The sequence below is a fragment of the Callorhinus ursinus genome, unplaced genomic scaffold (assembly GCF_003265705.2).
Source record: "Callorhinus ursinus isolate GAN/ISIS: 27379988/994484 unplaced genomic scaffold, GSC_fseal_2.0 scaffold81, whole genome shotgun sequence".
NCBI lineage: Eukaryota > Metazoa > Chordata > Mammalia > Carnivora > Otariidae > Callorhinus > Callorhinus ursinus.
The window spans coordinates 2,432,553-2,450,648 of record NW_027397143.1 but is presented as its reverse complement, the minus strand read 5'-3'; the positions used below and the strand labels follow the sequence as shown (position 1 = coordinate 2,450,648).

The 18,096-nt window shown below is 46.5% G+C and overlaps 1 protein-coding gene across 4 annotated transcripts in view; it reads right to left on the bottom strand.

Annotated features, from left to right (window-relative positions):
- RUFY1 (RUN and FYVE domain containing 1) overlaps positions 1–18,096 on the bottom strand; it is a 61,734-nt gene that overhangs the window by 23,168 nt on the left and 20,470 nt on the right. For all 4 annotated transcript variants that reach the window (XM_073887574.1, XM_025862692.2, XM_073887573.1 and 1 more), the window contains exons 6-11: positions 14,454–14,515; positions 11,724–11,789; positions 8,843–8,912; positions 6,375–6,476; positions 5,382–5,498; positions 3,461–3,628 (exon numbers count right to left, since the gene is read on the bottom strand). In XM_073887574.1, coding sequence (XP_073743675.1) covers positions 3,461–3,628; positions 5,382–5,498; positions 6,375–6,476; positions 8,843–8,912; positions 11,724–11,789; positions 14,454–14,515 — 585 coding nt within the window. The remainder of the gene's footprint in view (positions 1–3,460; positions 3,629–5,381; positions 5,499–6,374; positions 6,477–8,842; positions 8,913–11,723; positions 11,790–14,453; positions 14,516–18,096) is intronic.

The following is an 18,096-nucleotide window of genomic DNA, read 5'->3' as shown; positions in this document are numbered from 1 at the left end:
TGTATAACTGAACTTGATTCACTATGTTGTACACCTGCAACTAATGTCAACTAAATTTCAATTTAAAGAAGAAAACAAGGACTGGGGGCCTGGGTGGCTTAGTTGGTGAAGCGTCTGCCTTCAGCTCAGGTCATGATCCCAGGGTCCTGGGATCAGGCCCAGCGTCAGGCTCCTTGCTCAGCGGGGAGTCTCCCTCTCCCCTCCTGCTTGTGCTCTCTGTCTCTCTCTAATAAATAAAAATAAATAAATAAAAATAAATAAATAAAATAAATAAATAAAATAAATAAAATAAAATAAATAAAATAATAAAATAAAAGAAAGAAAGAAAGAAAACCAGGACAAAAAGTATGAACAGGCAAGAACAGGAAACACAAAAGGCTAAAAAACATACAAAGGGATGCTGCTGACACTCACTAGGCGAACAAATGCATATAAAACAAGCACACAGAATACAGATGTCAGCAGAGCGCGCTGGAGGGGGCGGCGCGTGCTCGTGCAGCCCTTCTGGAAAGCGATGCGGCTGGGCTTCCACAAACCAAGGACCCAAAGCATGGGCCAGAGAGACGCCCCCCCTGCACCCCTCCAGAGCCCCTGGGGGGGACGTATAGACCAGCCACTACAGGGGTGTTTGTGCCGGCGGAGTGGCAGGAACAGTGTCCACCACCGCGGGGATGGGCAAGAAGCAGTGACCGCATACACCAGGACTAACCCCTTCAAAGTCCAAACCAGGTGCACCCCCGGCTGCATGTAGCTCTGAGGGGGGAAAAGGAAGAGAGCCATGCACAATATCACCCATGTAAATTAAAATTCACATCCTCAAGATGATGTGCATTTTAGAATGACAACTATCCATACAAAAATAAACACTCTAGAACGTGGGCCCAGAGGAACAAGGATGGGAGTGGGCATGAGGAGAAAAGAAAACAAGGGATGTTTTATGACAGCGGACCCCACACCGAGGGACACTCACGAAGCCCCTGAGCCAGGAAATGTACAGTACGCAGCACTGACTCAGCAGACCAGGGCCGGGCGCTGTCAAAGCAGGGGTGACAAGCCGGGGAGCTGGTGACCCTTGTTAATTGTGGCAAACAATGAGCAAAACTGCCACTTGCCCCAGCCCGGGCGTGGAAGCCACGCCAACCACGCCAGGGCTCCAGAGGCTGTGGCTGTGAAGAGCCGGAGGGCAGCCATGGGGGCCGTGAGCGAGGGGGCTGCGGAGACAGGAGCGGAGTCCAAGGGTAGGGGACGGACATGTTAGAAAAGCTACCTGCTTCTGCGCCTGAAGGAAGTGAGAGAAACTGGCAAGTGAGGCCCGGAGGCCCCAAGGCATCCTGCAGCAGGTCAGGGGTGCGGGCTGCTGAGGGGAGGAAGGGAGCGAGGGAGGGAGAGACTAGACTGAGGCAGGCACGAGACCTGCGCTTAATAAATGGGCCACTAAACTGTGGGCACTGACACAGGGACTGAGGGGAAACACACGCACACAATGACCGAGGGGACTGCACTGTCAAAAACCCACAGTCAGGCCCGAAGAACATCTGTGACTGTTTGATCCTTCAGACAACCTCCAGGCCAGCAAACTGATGCCAGGAACAAGCCGGCTGCAACAGGTGCGCGGCCACTGGGAAGGCCCCGCGCCCCTTGGGAGCCCGCTTCCCATGGGCCATGGAGACGGTGGACGTCTCAGGGACCACGGCGGTCCGCGGACAAGTTCTTCAGCTGACAGAGGGAGGGGAGCCTTCACAGTTCCTGCCCAGAAACACAGCGAGGGCTGCGGCTGGCCGGGGTCTGCTCTGTGTGTCCCTAATTTCCCTTGGCAAATAGGCATTTGGCAATCGTGTTTTGGCCCCACCATTCTATGCTGGGTGGGATGGGTCAACGTGAAAGACAGTTGGTCTTGTTGTTCAAACACAGGCCTGGTGGGATCCGTGCAGAGTGCTGCCCGACACCCAGGGTTTGCGGACAGTGAGGACTCTGGGACTGGACGGGACTTCCAGGAGCTCGTGGAGCCGATGGGGGAGAGTGACAACACATCAATTAACCGCTGTGCTCCCCTTCATCGGGCTGGCAGCCCAGGCACGCCGGCCCCAGGCTCCGCTCGCAGCCATGCCTGGCCGTGCTGCCTCGCCCTTTGCTGTGGAATCCAGTGGAATGACGTGTGCAACTTCTCTGTCTGTGAGGAAATCCTGCCTCTGGACTTCTGCTTTTCTCTCCCCTTCCGCCGGCAAGCATGGCAGCTGGAGCCTGGGTCCCTGAGGGACCACTGGCCTGGAATGCTATTTTAGGGTCTGCTAAGTTATTATGGCAGGATGGCTTCCCCTAATGTGCATTAAGATTACCTTTACAGCCGGACCCAAAGCAGAAGAAAACACGAACAAATTAAAACAGAGCATGTACAGGAGGGAAAACAGCAAAACTACTTTCCATTTTCTCCCTATACTTTAATTTCCAACTGCTGCTACTATGTATAATGTCAGTTACATAAGAGTTTAAAAAAGGCAGGACAAAAGAACACACGTGTCTGCCCTCACGCCATCTCTCACACAGATGCATGACAGGGAAGAGAAGTGGGGCAGTGTGGGCATTAAAAACAGAAAACAGAACTTCAAAAAAAAGTTTTGAGAAGGACAGAGGATGGTCCTAGGCACTGCCGTAGCTTCTGGACAAGAAAGATTTGCAATTTTATTTTTTATTTTAAAGATTTTTTATTTGAGAAAGAGCGAGCGTGAGCAGGGGGAGGGGAAGAGGGAGAAGCAGGCTTCCTGCAGAGAGCCCCACGCAGGGCTCGATCCCAGGACCCTGGATCATGACCTGAGCCAAAGGCAGACACTTAACGACTGAGCCACCCAGGCGCCCAAGCTGTGTGATTTTCGATGCTAGCTTTCAAACCGTGGCACGATCGCCCCTTTCTGGGCCAGCTCCCCTGGACCTCCAGCACAACAGGAGAGACGGGCCGCTAGCTGTGCGGCGGGAGACTCGGCAAGATAAGCGTCTCGGCAAAGCTTGAAAAGACCATCCTAACTTATATTGCTCCTTACTCTGCTTCTCCATCTCCTGGGGGCAGACAACTAGTCACTGAAGCAGAAGGGAACAGACACTAGGGAGACAGTGGAGGGAACAACAGGCTGAGTGCGGGTTTGGATGCAGAAGACACAGCTGCGTTGTCAGCTCTACTTAGGTGCTGGGCCAGCCCAGGCATGTGATGCAGTCACTGGGTTCTGCCCTGTCACTTACGTTCCCCCCACATTATAAACTTTTCTTGGGGACTGCTGGGAGGCCCAAATAAAATAAGCACAAGAACGTGTGATAGGGCCTAAGGACCGGGCCCACCGCATGCGAACGCCTCACAGATGTGTCCCCCCTCTCCTGAAGGAAGAGCGGAGACAGAACAAGAGGCAGTGTGCAACAAGCAGCAGGAAGCCAGGCTGTGGGACTGTGGGACGGACACAAAGCCAACTCCCACCTGAACTTTGTGGAACATCTGTAAATTAATCGCTTTGACTTCTTCCAGCTGCTGGCGGAGGGCGACCAGGGTGTCCTGCTTCTCGTGGGTGTCCTTTTCTAGCAGCTTCATGGCAATTTCCATTTCCGTCTTCATTCCAATCTGTAACTCCAGTTCTTTTTCTAGTTCCTTAAGAGAATATTGATAAAAGTGTTACTGAAGTAGACACAGAGGTGTGTTTACCTGAGGCTGTATTCTGGGAACTGCCAGAAATAAAAAACCCAAAGTCAGAATAGGTTAGGGAGATTTATGAGAGTCTGTCTGGAGCACTACTAGATTAAGTTTTTCCCTTTTTCTCTTTGTATAACGAATACTGGCTCTGTATGCGGACAACAGAAAGCTGGTAGGTGGCACTCAGCCTCGGGTTCTAGCAACCACGTTAATTTTTTTTTAAGATTTTATTTATTTGAGAGAGAGAATGAAAGATAGGGAGCACGAGAGGGAAGAGGGTCAGAGGGAGAAGCAGACTCCCTGCTGAGCAGGGAGCCCGATGCGGGACTCGATCCCAGGACTCCAGGATCATGACCTGAGCCGAAGGCAGTCGCTTAACCAACTGAGCCACCCAGGCGCCCGCAACCATGTTCTTTAAACCTGAAGACTAGAATGCACAGCCTGAAAAAATGTCTGCTCAGCACTGTGATGTTGCCATGTCAGAGTTTTTGGAATGGGTTGCTAGATTAAGGCCAACAAGGGTGCAACCATGCTGAACTAGTTCTGTCCTGGGTAACTCAGGACACATGTCTCTACATCGGTGCAAAGAAACAAAGCAGATCCAAGAGCTGGGTCTAATAAAAAACACTGGCTGGGGGGCGCCTGGGTGGCTCAGTCGTTAAGTGACTCAGGTCATGAAACCAGGGTCCTGGGACTGAGCCCAGCATCGGGCTCCCCACTCAGCGGGAAGCCTGTTTCTCCCTCTCCCTCTGCCTGCTACTCCCTCTGCTTGTGTGCTGTGTCAAATAAATAAATAAAAATCTTTAAAAACAAAAACAAAAACAAAACAAACACTGGCTGGGGCGCCTGGCTGGCTCAGTTGGTAGCACCTGCAACTCCTGATCAGGGTTGTGAGTTCAAGCCCCATGATGGGTGTGGAGCCTACTAAAATAACACAAAAAACAAAATACTGGTCACTGGCATGGAGATTAGGTGGAAAGAAACAGACTAGAGGCTGTGACTGAGGGAGCTGTACTGGCAAAGCAACCATGAATCTGGTCTCACGGTAATCCCTGACAAAGGTTTATAAAATTGGAAAAAATGCAGAGCTTAGTGGTAAACTAAGTAACCCCTTAAAAAAATTTTTTTTTTAAAAGGGACAATTTCTGCTTCTCCATGAATATATTTTTTCACACTTTAAAAACTTTATATAGGGAACCTGGGTGGCTCAGATGGTTAAGCGTCTGCTTTTGCCTCAGGTCATGATCCCAGGGTTCTAGGATCGAATCCCGAATCGGGCTCCCTGCTCAGCAGGAAGCCTGCTTCTTCCTCTCCCTCTGCTGCTCCCCCTGCTTGTGCTTTTTCGTTCTCTCTCAAATAAATAGAGTTTTTAAAGAAAAATTAAAAAACAAAACTTTATATGAAAAATTATTATTTTTTTAAAGATTTTATTTATTTGAGAGAGCGAGAGAAAGGAGAGCATGAGTCTGGGAGAGGCAGAGGGAGGAGACTGCCCTCTGAGCAGGTAGTCCGACTCCCGGCTGGATCCCACCACCCTGAGATCATGACCCCAGCCGAAGGCAGATGCTTAACGGACTGAACCACCAAGGTGTCCCAAAAAACTCATTTGTTTTTAAAAGCAGATCTAACCACGTGTGTGAAACGTGCATACGAAGAACCTGGCGGGCTACTGGGGAATACCTTCTAAAGACACTCAGTCCTGCACACTCACCAAACGGACTTTCTTCTCTTCTTTTAGCTGCTTCCACACATCACTATACATTTCATCCAGACCTTGCCGAGTTTGCTTGTAAGTCTCCAGCTCAACTTTTGTGTCTTGTTTTGTTATCTGTATCAAACAAGAACACCCAGAGGAATGGTTTGCTTATGGAAACGAACTACAAGTATTTTAAAATATGCCATAGGGATGCCCGGCTGGCTGAGTCGGTAAAGCATGTGACCCTTCATCTCAGGGTCATGAGTTCAAAGCCCCGCCTTGGGCATGGAGCCAATTTAAACTAAGAGAAAAAAAATTAAAAAAAGAATGCCATAATTTTTAAAGATGTAGGATAATTCCTATTTTTTAAGCATACTAGAAAAAGGTTAAAAGCTCAAAAAATTCTTTGAACTTGAAGGATGAAAGCAAGCCAACAGACTTCTGAAAAGTTAGGTTCGAAAAATGATTTGTATTTAGTTTTCTTTAAAGCAGAGCAGTTCCTAGTGGGAAAGGCCCTCATTCAGCGCGGATTCATTCATCCGGCATGTTCTCCAGCACTGGGTGGGTTTCGAGATGAACCGGCTACGGCCTCTCTGTTCTCCGGTCATCAGGTAAGACGGTGCCAGCGAGCAGCTCTGCAGCACAGCAAAGCGGGTCTCTCACGCCGGGAGGCGCAAAGAGCTGGGACAGCAGGGCGGAGGGGAGGGCCCACCGACGGGCGCCGGGGGTGGCATCACAGAGCCCCCCGGCACCAGAGCCAAGGCTCTGAGCGCGAGGGCCCACAGGTGGGGGAGCAGCGGGCCACGCGGCCCGCGAGCCGGGTAGGATGGCGCAGGGGCACCAAACACGGCAGCCGGGCACTGCGTGCGGCCTGCGTCACCGCCGCACAGGGAGCTTGAGGTTGGCCGGGAACGCGCGCGTGCGTGACGTGCGTGTGGGTGCGGCAGGCGTGTGTATGACGTGTGCGTCCGTGCGGCGCACCACCCTGCCGTGGGGCCAGCGTCTCACCTCCACACTCTTCTCACTTCTTTCACGAATTAACTCGTTTTGTTCTCTTAATTGTTGCTGCTCTTCTTGAAGCGAACAAATCCGGTCTGTTGCAGCTGAAAGCTGATAAAGAAAGATTTTTATGTTTCTTAACGTCAAAATTAATCTTACCGTTCCAATTAAAAGCTGACGTCTGGCACCTTCGCAAGTGACGATGGATTTCCACGTATTTGATATTTTGTTTTTTATTTTATTTCTTGGTTTTGAATAGGTAATATATTGACACAGTTTTAAAAAAATGAGAGCCAACTAGTTAATGTAAAAAATTTACGGACACAAACTATGACAGACACTTGAATGTCCAATACTAGAATAAAGGTTTAACGAATGGCAGTGGGAGCATCAGACAAACATGTAGTTATGAGAATGTCTGCAAAGGTTTTTAATGACTTGAGAAGATACTTAGGGTGGAATATCAATACGGAAAAAAGGCAGGTTTATAAAGGATGTTCTCATCTCTAATCAAAAAAAAAAAAAATCACCTAGGTTAAAAATGGGTGGGAACAGTTGGGGACTATGTAAACACCAATGATAACAGTAGCTCTTACTTAGTAAAGGGATTATGGGCTTTTGTTCTGATTCTTCATTCTTTTCAGTTTTTCCAGCCAAGAAGCAAAAGGATATTTTATCCCTAGAGGGAGAGTGAAAGCCTTCTGGGGGAGGAATCACAACCAAACCACTGAAGACAGGCCCTGGAGAGCATCTTCCTGTCCTTGAGTTACCACAGTTTAGGGCAAAGTGTATACAAACAGGACACCTTCACAGACCTGCTGAGGGGAGGCTCTCAGGAGAGGCAGGCAGAGGCGTGAGCACACCCACCAACCTCTCCTTATCCAGCCTCCGAACACAGCCTGGAGAGAGAAGCGAAGGCTGGGGAAGGGGAAAGAAGACCGGAACTTGGCTGTGCTCTTGGCGTCACTCACTGAGGGGGGCCCTGAACCACTGAACTCCTTGCTCCTCTTCGTCAACAGCATCTAAGTCCAAGGGGACTCAGAACTCACAACTAACCATAAACTGCTGCACCTAAATAAGAAACTTTAAGGCTCTAGGAGGTGCTAGTTGCTACAAGGGAAGAAGCAGGCAAAAGCTGGACGCTAATTCCCATCCGCTCTCTGAAGACGGAGAGAGCACACCCTGAAGAGAGGGACTTTTCTCTAAAGTATGTTTTCTATTACAATTGTTGGCCTTTAAAGGAAAAAATAACCCAGCTGTTTAGTTCCAAAAGCTAAAATTAGACCGTCACTGAAAGTATGCCACCTCGCCAGGGAGAACAAAAGATCAATCTGTTTGATCTAAAATCAGCTAATGTCTCCATGTGCCAAGTGTTGTATTAGGCACATTTATATAACACTTACCTAATTTCTACAACAACATTGTAAGGTATGGGTTATCATCTAATCTGGAGATGAGAACATGAAGCCCAAAGACCTGCCTACCTAAACTGAGGCTCAGAGGCCCACCCACCCAAGGGAAACGGGGTCCTCCAATTCTAAGTGTGGTGAAGCTGCTCCCGGGGAGCCCATCTATGAACGCCACCTTTGAATTTCCTTCTCCTCACACAAATCTGAGCTCCTCTCCTTAAAGCTTTTCAGGGCTGGCCCCGTGGGAGAGAGCGGTCAGTTTAAAGGATGCCTTAAACTGGGCCCTCCATACAGAGGCATGCTCTGCGTCTCTCCTTTGGCCATAACCTGCCTCCACACCGAGGTGGGGGTCACGCCCTGGCCCCTGTCACAGCCCTCTTCCTCCCCAGGGAGACCTGGTGGGGAGGCCCGAGTAGCCAGGGACCGCTACCTGTGGAAAGCCTCAGAAAGGCTGAGCAACCCCCCTCCTGCTAACAGGAGACAAGATGTGTCCACCAAGGAGACTGCCGGGCAGCTGGCAGCAAGCTTTCTTCCTCGGCCTCAGCCCTCCTTCTTCCTGTCCTTTCATTCTCTCTCTTCCTAGTGAGAAAGCAGAGAAAGACCACACTGTGGGGAGACTGGTTCCATGCTCCTGAGAGGCCGAAACACGGAAGGGGTGGGCGAGGGTTACTTTTACCTCATAACAGAGTCTGTGCCTTCTGGGCAGCAAGGGGACAGACTACATCAGAGGAAGGTGGGTAAAGAGGAAGAGAGAAGCACATTCACCACAGGAGCTGGGCTTTCCCAAGGACGCCTGGTCTTCCCCGGGTGCACTGTGAGGTGGTAAAACCTAAGTCCCTTAGAACTGGCTCATGATCAGCTGCACTGGCTCACAGGAAGCCCCAGACAGCGCTGAACACGGACATTCTGAGGATGCAGAACTCTGAGAACGCCTGACCCCCCCATGCAGTTTAATCCAAACTTAGCAATTCCCATTCCGACCAGCGAGAAGCTCTGGTCGGATACACCAACCATACCGTCTCTTCACCTTGGGCCATTCTGTTCTAAGAACTTCAGTAAGTTACAAACCTCTTCTTGAAGTTTTGAATTCGTCTTTTCCAAGCCATCTATCTTGCTTTGAAGATCCCCAACTGTGCAGCTAGAGAAAACAACACATTAAGTAACAGTGAGCTTATAAAGGCTGTTTCCCCAGGCTGTGAACAATGAGAACAGATTCCTAGGTTTCCTGTGGGATGGATGGAGAGCCAAGGGTCTCCAAGGAACTCAGAGATGAGAATTCTAAATATGTATGTATGGGTGCGTGTGTATACATTTACTACAAAGATTTCAATGTCTTTCCCCCAAAATATGCTATCCATTTCTTTTTTAGCCAACTGGAAAGGAAATAGTTTTTTTCTCCCTAACACGATACATGGGAACCAAAATGTGCTGGCGGCCACGTATACAGATCAATATCTGTAAGAAGATATTGGTACTTTGGGGTTGTAGGAGCAAAGGTGGTTTTTTAATTTTTTTTATACTTTGCCTCATTTTTCAAATACTCTTTAATCCGTACTACTTTTCTACTGAAAAACATGTCAAACGAATGTAAATTTGATAAACAAAAATACAGCAACATTAACAAGCAATAACTTCCTTTTTGGATGATGTGCCAGGCCCTGTTTGTTCTAAGCACTTTCAATGCATCAGCTCATGTGACCCTGCCCACGACACTGTGGGCAAATCTTACTGTTACCTATTTCACAGATGAGGAAACTGTAACTTTACACTAGAAAACTCACTCACGTTCATCCCCCTCTGGAGGGGCGCCAGGATCTGAACCCAGGTGGTCTGGCTCCAGAACCTGTACTTTTAGGCAACAGGCCCTACTGCCGCAAACTGGTGTGTTTTGCCAGTGAGGGGAGGACAAAGAAACAAACCTGGCGAGGCTAATGAATCAAGGTTCGAGCATTGAGGGGGGGGAGAAAAATTAAAACACAGTGACCCAAAATGAGAAAGGGAACACAAAAGATGTGGAGGGAATTACAGGGTTTTTGCTTTTGTTTTTTTAAGTAGGTGCCAAACTCAGGGTGAAGCCCAACGGGGGGTGGGGTGGGGCCTTGAAGTCATGACTGAGATCGAGCCCTGATCCAAAATCAAGCATCAGATGCTTAACTGACTGAACCACCCAGGCTCCCTGGGAATTATAGATTTTAAAAGTATACAATTTTCAGTTTTTTTTTTAAGGATTTTATTTATTTATTTGACAGAGAGAGGCACAGCAAGAGAGGGAACACAAGCAGGGGGAGTGGGAGGAGAAGCAGGCTTCCTGCTGAGCAGGGAGCCCAATGCAGGGCTTGATCCCAGGACCCTGAGATCATGACCTGAGCTGAAGGAAGACGCTTAACAACTGAGCCACCCAGGCGCCCCACAATTTTCAGTTCTATTCCAACTATGTAACTTAGAAAATGTCACTAAAATTTATGCTTTTCTTAGAAAATCTAAATGACCAAAAGAGACATATCCTCAGAAGGAAAAAATCCAGATAACCAAACTTAGGAAAAACTGAGAAGTTGGCAAAGTACTGCCTCAATAAAGGCTTTGAGCTTCACATTTTCTGTTTTAAGAAAAAATTTTTTAAAGTCATTTCTACACCCAATATGGGGCTCAAACTCACAACCTTGGGATCAAGAGTCGCATGCTCCACCCACTAAGCCAGCCAGGCGCCTCGAGCTTTGTGTTTTCAAGGAGCAAATAATGCTCATGAACCAGAAACTCTTCCTAATTCATTTTGTGAAGCTGCATAAACCTGACACCATGCCAGAGAGGAAAAACTACAGAATAATTAGGTCAGTTTACATATTAAAAAATGATTATTAAAACTACTCTAAAGGCATGCCTGGGTGGCTCAGTTGGTTAAGCGTCTGCCTCCCCCTCAGGTCATGATCCCAGGGAGGGTCCTGGGATCAGGCTTTGAGGTAGGCGCCCAGCTCAGAAGGGTATCTGCTTCTCCCTCTCCCTCTGGCTCTCCCCCCACTCATGCTATCTCACAAATGAATAAAATCTTTAAAAAATCAAACTACAATCAAGTAGAATTTATCCCTGTGATACAGAAATGGCTCAGTATGAAGACATCTACTAATCAAATACAGATTAAGGGATAAAAGTCATGATTATCTTAATGATACGAAAGAGCATTTGCTAAAATCTGACATCTGATCCTTATAAAAACGCTCCGTAAATGAGGGACCTATCAAGAAACTCTCACAATAGCAGCCAACATCATACCTAAGGAGACCGTGGAGCAGCTTTCCCCGTTCTGCAACGACGTGCCAGCTCCCTGAGTGGTCTCACGGGTGCTTGGGGCAGCCGGGCTGCTCCCGTGGAGCGGAGCTACCGTGCACCGCACACTCTCGGAGGGGATTCAGAGACATAGTGACAACAGGTCTCCCCACCAATCAGACTGAGCATCTCTGCCCGCTCGCCACCAACACCGCCATCAGCTAGTGCTTCATGAAAGAGAGCAGCAGCTTTCCAATAAAATGAAAAATCAAGGTACAGACGCCTGCTATTTGCTACTGAACTGTTGTCAAAGGTCTAGCCTGGTGGTTTTCCAACCCTTTTATCATCCTGCCCCGGCACCCCAGAGGGATGTGTGCTGATTCCCATCAGGAACAGTGCTTCCCAACTTCCAACTGGGTGGCTGAGGGGCGAGGGGTGGAGATTCAAGGTGTAATCTGTTTGCTTTCTACATTGTCTCACTGCACAAAACAAAAAACCCAAGAATTCCCAAAGCTCCTTATCAAGAAATCATACTTCTCCAGTCTGTACACACAAGCATGATAACCTTCTTTCTTGGATTGGGAAAAAAGTCAGTTATGAATATATATGGCGATTCAAAAATGTTCCATGAAACGATTATCAGGTATTGAGAAGGAACTATAACCTTGGAAAAAGGAGCGAGTCCTACCTTAAGTGCCGGTTAAGTTCTTCCACATAATTTTTTTGATCAAGGACATCAGTAATTCTTTCGTGCCTTTTAAAAAGAGCATAAAAAGAGAGAAATTCCTTTAATTCGTGGCTAATACTTTGTAACCATCCCCCAATGTGCCGATCACCTTGAAGAAGTACCAGTATCATCAGGAAACCAAAGGACAGTCAGACCTCAGTAATAATGTCTGCCTGGTCCCGGTCCCAGAGTGAACAGAGAGCAAAGCTGGCCAAGGGGTGGGGTGTGGTGGAGACAGCAGCCAGGGCCTTGGGAGATGCAGAAACGTGAGCAGGCCTCGGGCAGACACCCTCCTGCCCTGGCAGGCCAGGCATTTGGGAAGAGGAGAGAAAGCCATCTGGCACGCAAGATGCAAACACCGATGGCCATGGCAAATGGCCCTCCCTCGAGGTGGCAAATGGCCCTCCCTTGAGGTGGCAAATGAAGTAGCCCTTGTCGTGCTGAGGGAAAGAGGGTGGCTCAGAAAAGGAGACCAGAGGCTTTCAAAACATAAAGCTGACCGGTCTGGCTAAAAAAAAAGAAAAGGCTTGAACATTTTAAAGTTAGACTCCCCTCCAGCCCCCAATTTCTTTACATACATACATACATACGTATGTTCACACAGGTGCTGCGTTATTCAGCATGGTCGATTTTTTTCTTTTACCTGTTCTGCCCTTCACATAGCTCTGCAGGTAACCCACATGAATAGTCTGTTGAGCCTATATGCATAAGATCATAATATCCATCTGTTTTATATAGATAGGATATGTAATTGAAACACAAAAAATATATTAGGGATTTCTTAGGTTTGTTTACAAAAATGATATATGGTTGACCCTTGAATAATGCAAGGGTAGGGGTGCCAACCCCTGCATATAGCTTTTGACTCCTCAAAAACTTTACTAATAGCCTACTATTGACTGGAGGCCTTACCAATTACATAATCAATTAACACGCATTTTGTGTGTTATTGTGCATTATATACTGCAGTCTTACAATGAAATAAGTTAAAGAAAATGTTATTAAGAATATCATAAGGTGGAGGGGGGGTGCCTGGATGGTGCAGTTGGTTAAGTGGCTGACTTTTTTTTTTTTTTTTAAGATTTTTATTTATTTGAGGGAGAGAGAGAGAACGAGAGAGAGAGAAAGCACATGGGAGGGGGGAGGGTCAGAGGGAGAAGCAGACTTTCCGCCGAGCAGGGAGCCCGACGCAGGACTCGATCCCGGGACTCCAGGATCATGACCTGAGCCGAAGGCAGTCGCTTAACCGACTGAGCCACACAGGCGCCCCTAAGTGGCTGACTCTTGATTTCAGCTTAGGTCTGATCTCAGGTTTGCGAGATCGAGTCCCGAGCCAGGCTCCACACTCAGCGCAGCGTCTGCTTGGGATTCTCTGTCCCTCTCCTTCTGCCCCTCCCTCCCCTTCTCTAAAATAAATGAATCTTTAAAAAAAAAATCGTAAGGAAAACACATTTACAGTGCTGTAGTATTTATTGAAAAAAAAATCTGTGTATAAGTAGACTTGTGCAGTTTGCACCTGTGTTGTTCAGGGGGCAACTGTATACACTTCTCAGTATCATACTTTCCTCACTCGATAATACCTTGTGGAAATCCCTGTAAGTCTACCCTACCCTGTCGGTCAAATTTGTTATGTCTGTATAATATATCACAGAGTGGAATATTTTGAATGTTCCATAATTTATTCAATTATCTCCTTATTGATAATCAGTTTATTTCCATTTCTTTACATTAACTATATATAAATTTTATTTTTAAGTAATCTTTACACCCAACATGGGGCTCAAACTTGCAATCCCAAGATCAAGAGTTGCATGCTCTACCGACTGAGCCTGCCAGGCACCCCAAGAATGTATTTCTGTTTAAGTCTCAAGTGGGTGAATCCTTGTACTCAAGATGCCTGAAGCATTAATGGGGTTCCCACTGCCAGATAAGGTGTGCTGCTGGGACAGAGACTGTGAAAATCCTTATGGGAACATGTTGGAAAGACAGGTGGTAAAAGTGTCAAACACAACCCAAGGGTTTACAGTCAAACTACCCCCCATGCCGGCCTCCCGGCCAATTCCTCTCCACGCAGCCAGTGTGAGCAGGTCTATCTGCTCCTCTAGAAGTGGGCCATGCGCATGGAAGTGCAACATATGAATACGGCTGTATATTCTTTATCATAATTCAAATGGTAGCATGTTATACACACTGTTTGCTTTGTTTAATTCTCTTTTTTCCCAGAATAGCTCCTTTAAAAGAATGCTCTTGTTAGCAGCATGAAGGAGAGCTACACGTGGCATGAAGAGACACTCAAGACACACCAGGGTCAAAGAACAAGTCAGTCCAAGGGCAACTTATGTCTACATAATAGTACCGTCCCATTTATATTCAAACAAACCACAAGGCAAATTATACTACCAACAAATATATCCCCGCAAGGCATTTAGAAAAGCCGTGGGAGGAGACACGAGCAGCTTCCTCTGAGGGGACTGAGCTGGAGATGGGGGGGCAGTGTGAATGGGGACGTTTCACTTGTCCTCTCTATTCTGCAGAGCTCAATTCCTTGCACATGGGAATATTAATGTATTACTTCTGTAACTAAAAACGCCCAATGAAAATGAAAATGGCCCACAAAGCAAACACAAATGTAGCATTCTTTGCCGAGAATTTCATGAAACATGTGAGCGCAGCATGCAGCATGGTACTTACTCTTTGCCACCATCAAGATCCTGCACATCCTTAAGGTAGAGGGAGAAATCAATCACTCCAACCTGATTGACATAAAATGTATAAGTTTAAATAAGAGAAACTTGTCCCGTTTTCCACAAACCTTACATCTTTAAAATTCAGGGTATTTACATTCCTGTCTCTTTCCTACAAACATCTAGTTGGGCTAAATAGCTCTATAAAATAGCAATCAACTGAACAAACAAACCAAGAGAAAAATAACCCTACCACCTTCTAGAAGAAAAACGTATTAAAAATCAGAAATTAGGGGGGAGTGCCTGGGTGGCTCAGTCGGTTAAGCAACTGACTCTTGATTTCGGCTCAGGTCATGATCTCAGGGGCGTGAGATCGAGCCCCGCATCGGGCGCCATGTTCAGCAGGGAGTCTGCTTGAGATTCTCTCTCTCTAAATAAATAAATACATCTTAAAAAAAAAAATCAGAATTTAAAGGACTATTCCGAAATTTTACTCCCTTGTCAGACAAAGGTTAGTTTTATGTATTTATTCAACAATCAAGTTGCTGACAAAGATCAAGAAAGTTCTTCAGGTACAAAGTATTAAAAAAAAAAAAAAAAAAGGCCTGGATCACTAGACCAAGATGGTACGTAACCTTAACTGACATCTCTGCCTCCTTCCTTCCCTAAATTGTGGGTGAAATGGTCCCATCCCATTTTCCAGGGGACATTCTCTGCTGCTGTGGAGAACAAGGGAGGACCCAAACCTCTCCCATCTGAATGTCAAGGGCTTTGTCCAGAAATAAAGCACTCGGGAGAGAATGAGGGGCTGGTCTGCCACTGTCTACTCCAGTGTGAGTAAATGAAGCCACTCCTATTTGAAAAAAGGGAAAACTGCGTCCATCAATAGAGAGATATTTATCACTCATTTAACAGGTGAATCACTGATACCTATGCAACTGTAACAAAGAATGCTGTGGATGGACGTATAATGACATGAAGAAAGCTCCAGGAGAAAATGTTAAATCCCAGGACGATAGGTATAGCATTAACTCTTTATAGTATCACCATTTTTTTTTAAAAAAGATTTATTTATTTGAGAGAGAGAGCATGAGCACGGGGCGGCGGGGGGGGAAGGAGTAGAGCAAGAAGGAGAAAGAGAAATCTCAAGCCGACTCTGTGCTGAGCATGGAGCCCAAGCGGGGCTTGATCCCACGACCCTGATATCATGACTGGAGCTGAAACCAAGGGTCGGATGTTCAACCGACTCAGCCACCCAGGTGTCCCTATAGTAACACCATTTATGTTAAAGCCAGAGCCACGTGTGATGGTTTCTATAACTTCCCTGTCACACCTCCCACCAATCTACATTCCCGACCCTTGAACCTGGGCAGCCTCATGGTCTGTCTTGAGTAAAAAGCAGCAGCAGAAATGTTGCTGTGATTTCTGCAGCAGCCACATTAATGAAGGCAACAAAAGCTTTTTCCTGGCTCTCCCTAGAGGGGCATATACCTTTGAAGTTCTGAGCTTCCACGGAGGAATTCTGGCTACCCTGGAGCCAAGAACACGAGGACACAGGTGCCTAAGAAGCCTCTGCTGTTCCAGTCCCAGCTCACTGAGTCCCTTCTCAGCCCCAAGACAGACAAGCAAGACAGGAAGCCTCAGTGATTGCTGCCCCTGCCACCAACCTGCCTGCAATCACAGGGCCCTTAGTCAAGAAGTGCCTGCCTCTCTCAGCCCAGTCAACCCCCAACTGTGAAATACAGTGATGACTACCGGTTACCTGGCTGGTGATTCCTTACCCAGAAATAGGAGCGAGAAAAGATTTAATCTGAAACAAAACCTATGTATACATAAATGCATAGAAAAAGTAGAACTGGTTCTAGAAAGACTTTCCCCTCAGGTTTTACCGTCATCCATGGGGATGAGTGGGATTGACGGGGGAGGGGAGAAGGGGAGTTTCAATTTTACTTTTCACTTGATATGCTTCTGTATAAACTTTTTTCAACAAGGATGCATTTCTTTTGCAATAAATAATAAAAATAAATAAAGGGCGCCTGGCTGGCTCAGTGGGTGGAGCATGAGACTCATGATCTCGAGGTTGTGAGTTCAAGCCCCACGATGGATGTAGAGATTACTCAAAAATAAGATCTTAAAAAAAAAATTAAATAGGGGCGCCTGGGTGGCTCAGTCATTAAGCGTCTGCCTTCAGCTCAGGTCATGATCCCAGGGTCCTGGGATCGAGTCCCACATCAGGCTCTCTGCTCCGCAGGAAGCCTGCTTCTCCCTCTCCCACTCCCCCTGCTTGTGTTCCCTCTCTCGCTGTATCTTTCTCTGTCGAATAAATAAATAAAATCTTTTAAAAAAATTTAAATAATAAAATTTAAAAAAATTAAGTAAAAAAGAAATACATTTTCAACTGCGAAAAAACCCAACAATAGAAAGAAGGAGAGAGGGACGCCTGGGTGGCTCAGTCGGTGGAACATCTGCCTTCGGCTCAGGTCATGGTCCCGGGGTCCTGCGATCTAGTCCCACATCAGGCTCCCTGCTCCGCGGGAAGCCTGTTTCTTGCTCTCTCCTTGCTCCTCCCCCCCACTCATGCTCTGTCAAATAAAATCTTTCAAAAAAAAAAGAAAGAAAGAAGGAGCGTTAGCACTCAAAGTAGACATTAATGGATCAGGAAGCAAATAAAGCCCTTCTCCCAAGGCAGAACTGGTCCGTAAAAGTAAGAACTGGTTCTTCAAATTCAACACAGTAGACAAATTCTATCCAGTACGATCAGTATTTAGTAGCAAGTGCACAGTATGCAAATGTGAAAAGTGAGATTTTAAGAAGCTGTGAGGGAACACTCTCATGTAACTAATAGATCTGAATGAAATAAATGACTTCTGGAAAAATACAAATGACTAAAAAATTGTCCCAAGACACAGGAAACCCACAAACTGACCAAAAGCTAAGTAAAAAATTAAAGTGGTCAAAAAACTAGGACCAAAAAAAAAAAAGCATAAAGCCGAAGAGATCACACCAGGAAGAAACCTTCAGATAGAAAAATAATTCCTGCTCTTATAAACAGTTCCGGAAAACAAGAAAAAAAACATTATCCAGCTTATTTTATGAGATTAACACAATTCTGACACCACAAAGGGACAAAGACCTATTAAATCTAGGCACACGCTATAATAACACACGATGGCCACTTGGGGTTTATTTTAGGAATGCAGGGGTGATGATATCACAACAGGAAACCTCTGAATGAATTCACTTAAATTTATGGGTTAAAAGATATGACATTTCAAAAGATGCCAAAAAAGGGTATGTGATGGCCCTGCACGCTCATTTTTAATAAAAACGTAAAATAAATTAGACTGGAATAGTACTTTCTGAACATGAGGAAGAAGACCCCTGAGACATCAGCAGCAAGCATTCACGCATCATGGTGGCATATGAGAGGCACTGAGCTGAAGAACAGACCAGGGAAATGTACAGAGGCCTGGAATCACTATACTGTACACCTGCAACTCATATGATGCTATATGTTTACTAGAATTAAAAAAAAAAAATTCTACCGTGAGCACAGACACACATACAGAAATTCTATTTAAAACTAAAAACGAATGAAACAGCTGACTACTGTCATTTCAGAGGACTCTTCAAAGGTTCCCTCAGACTGT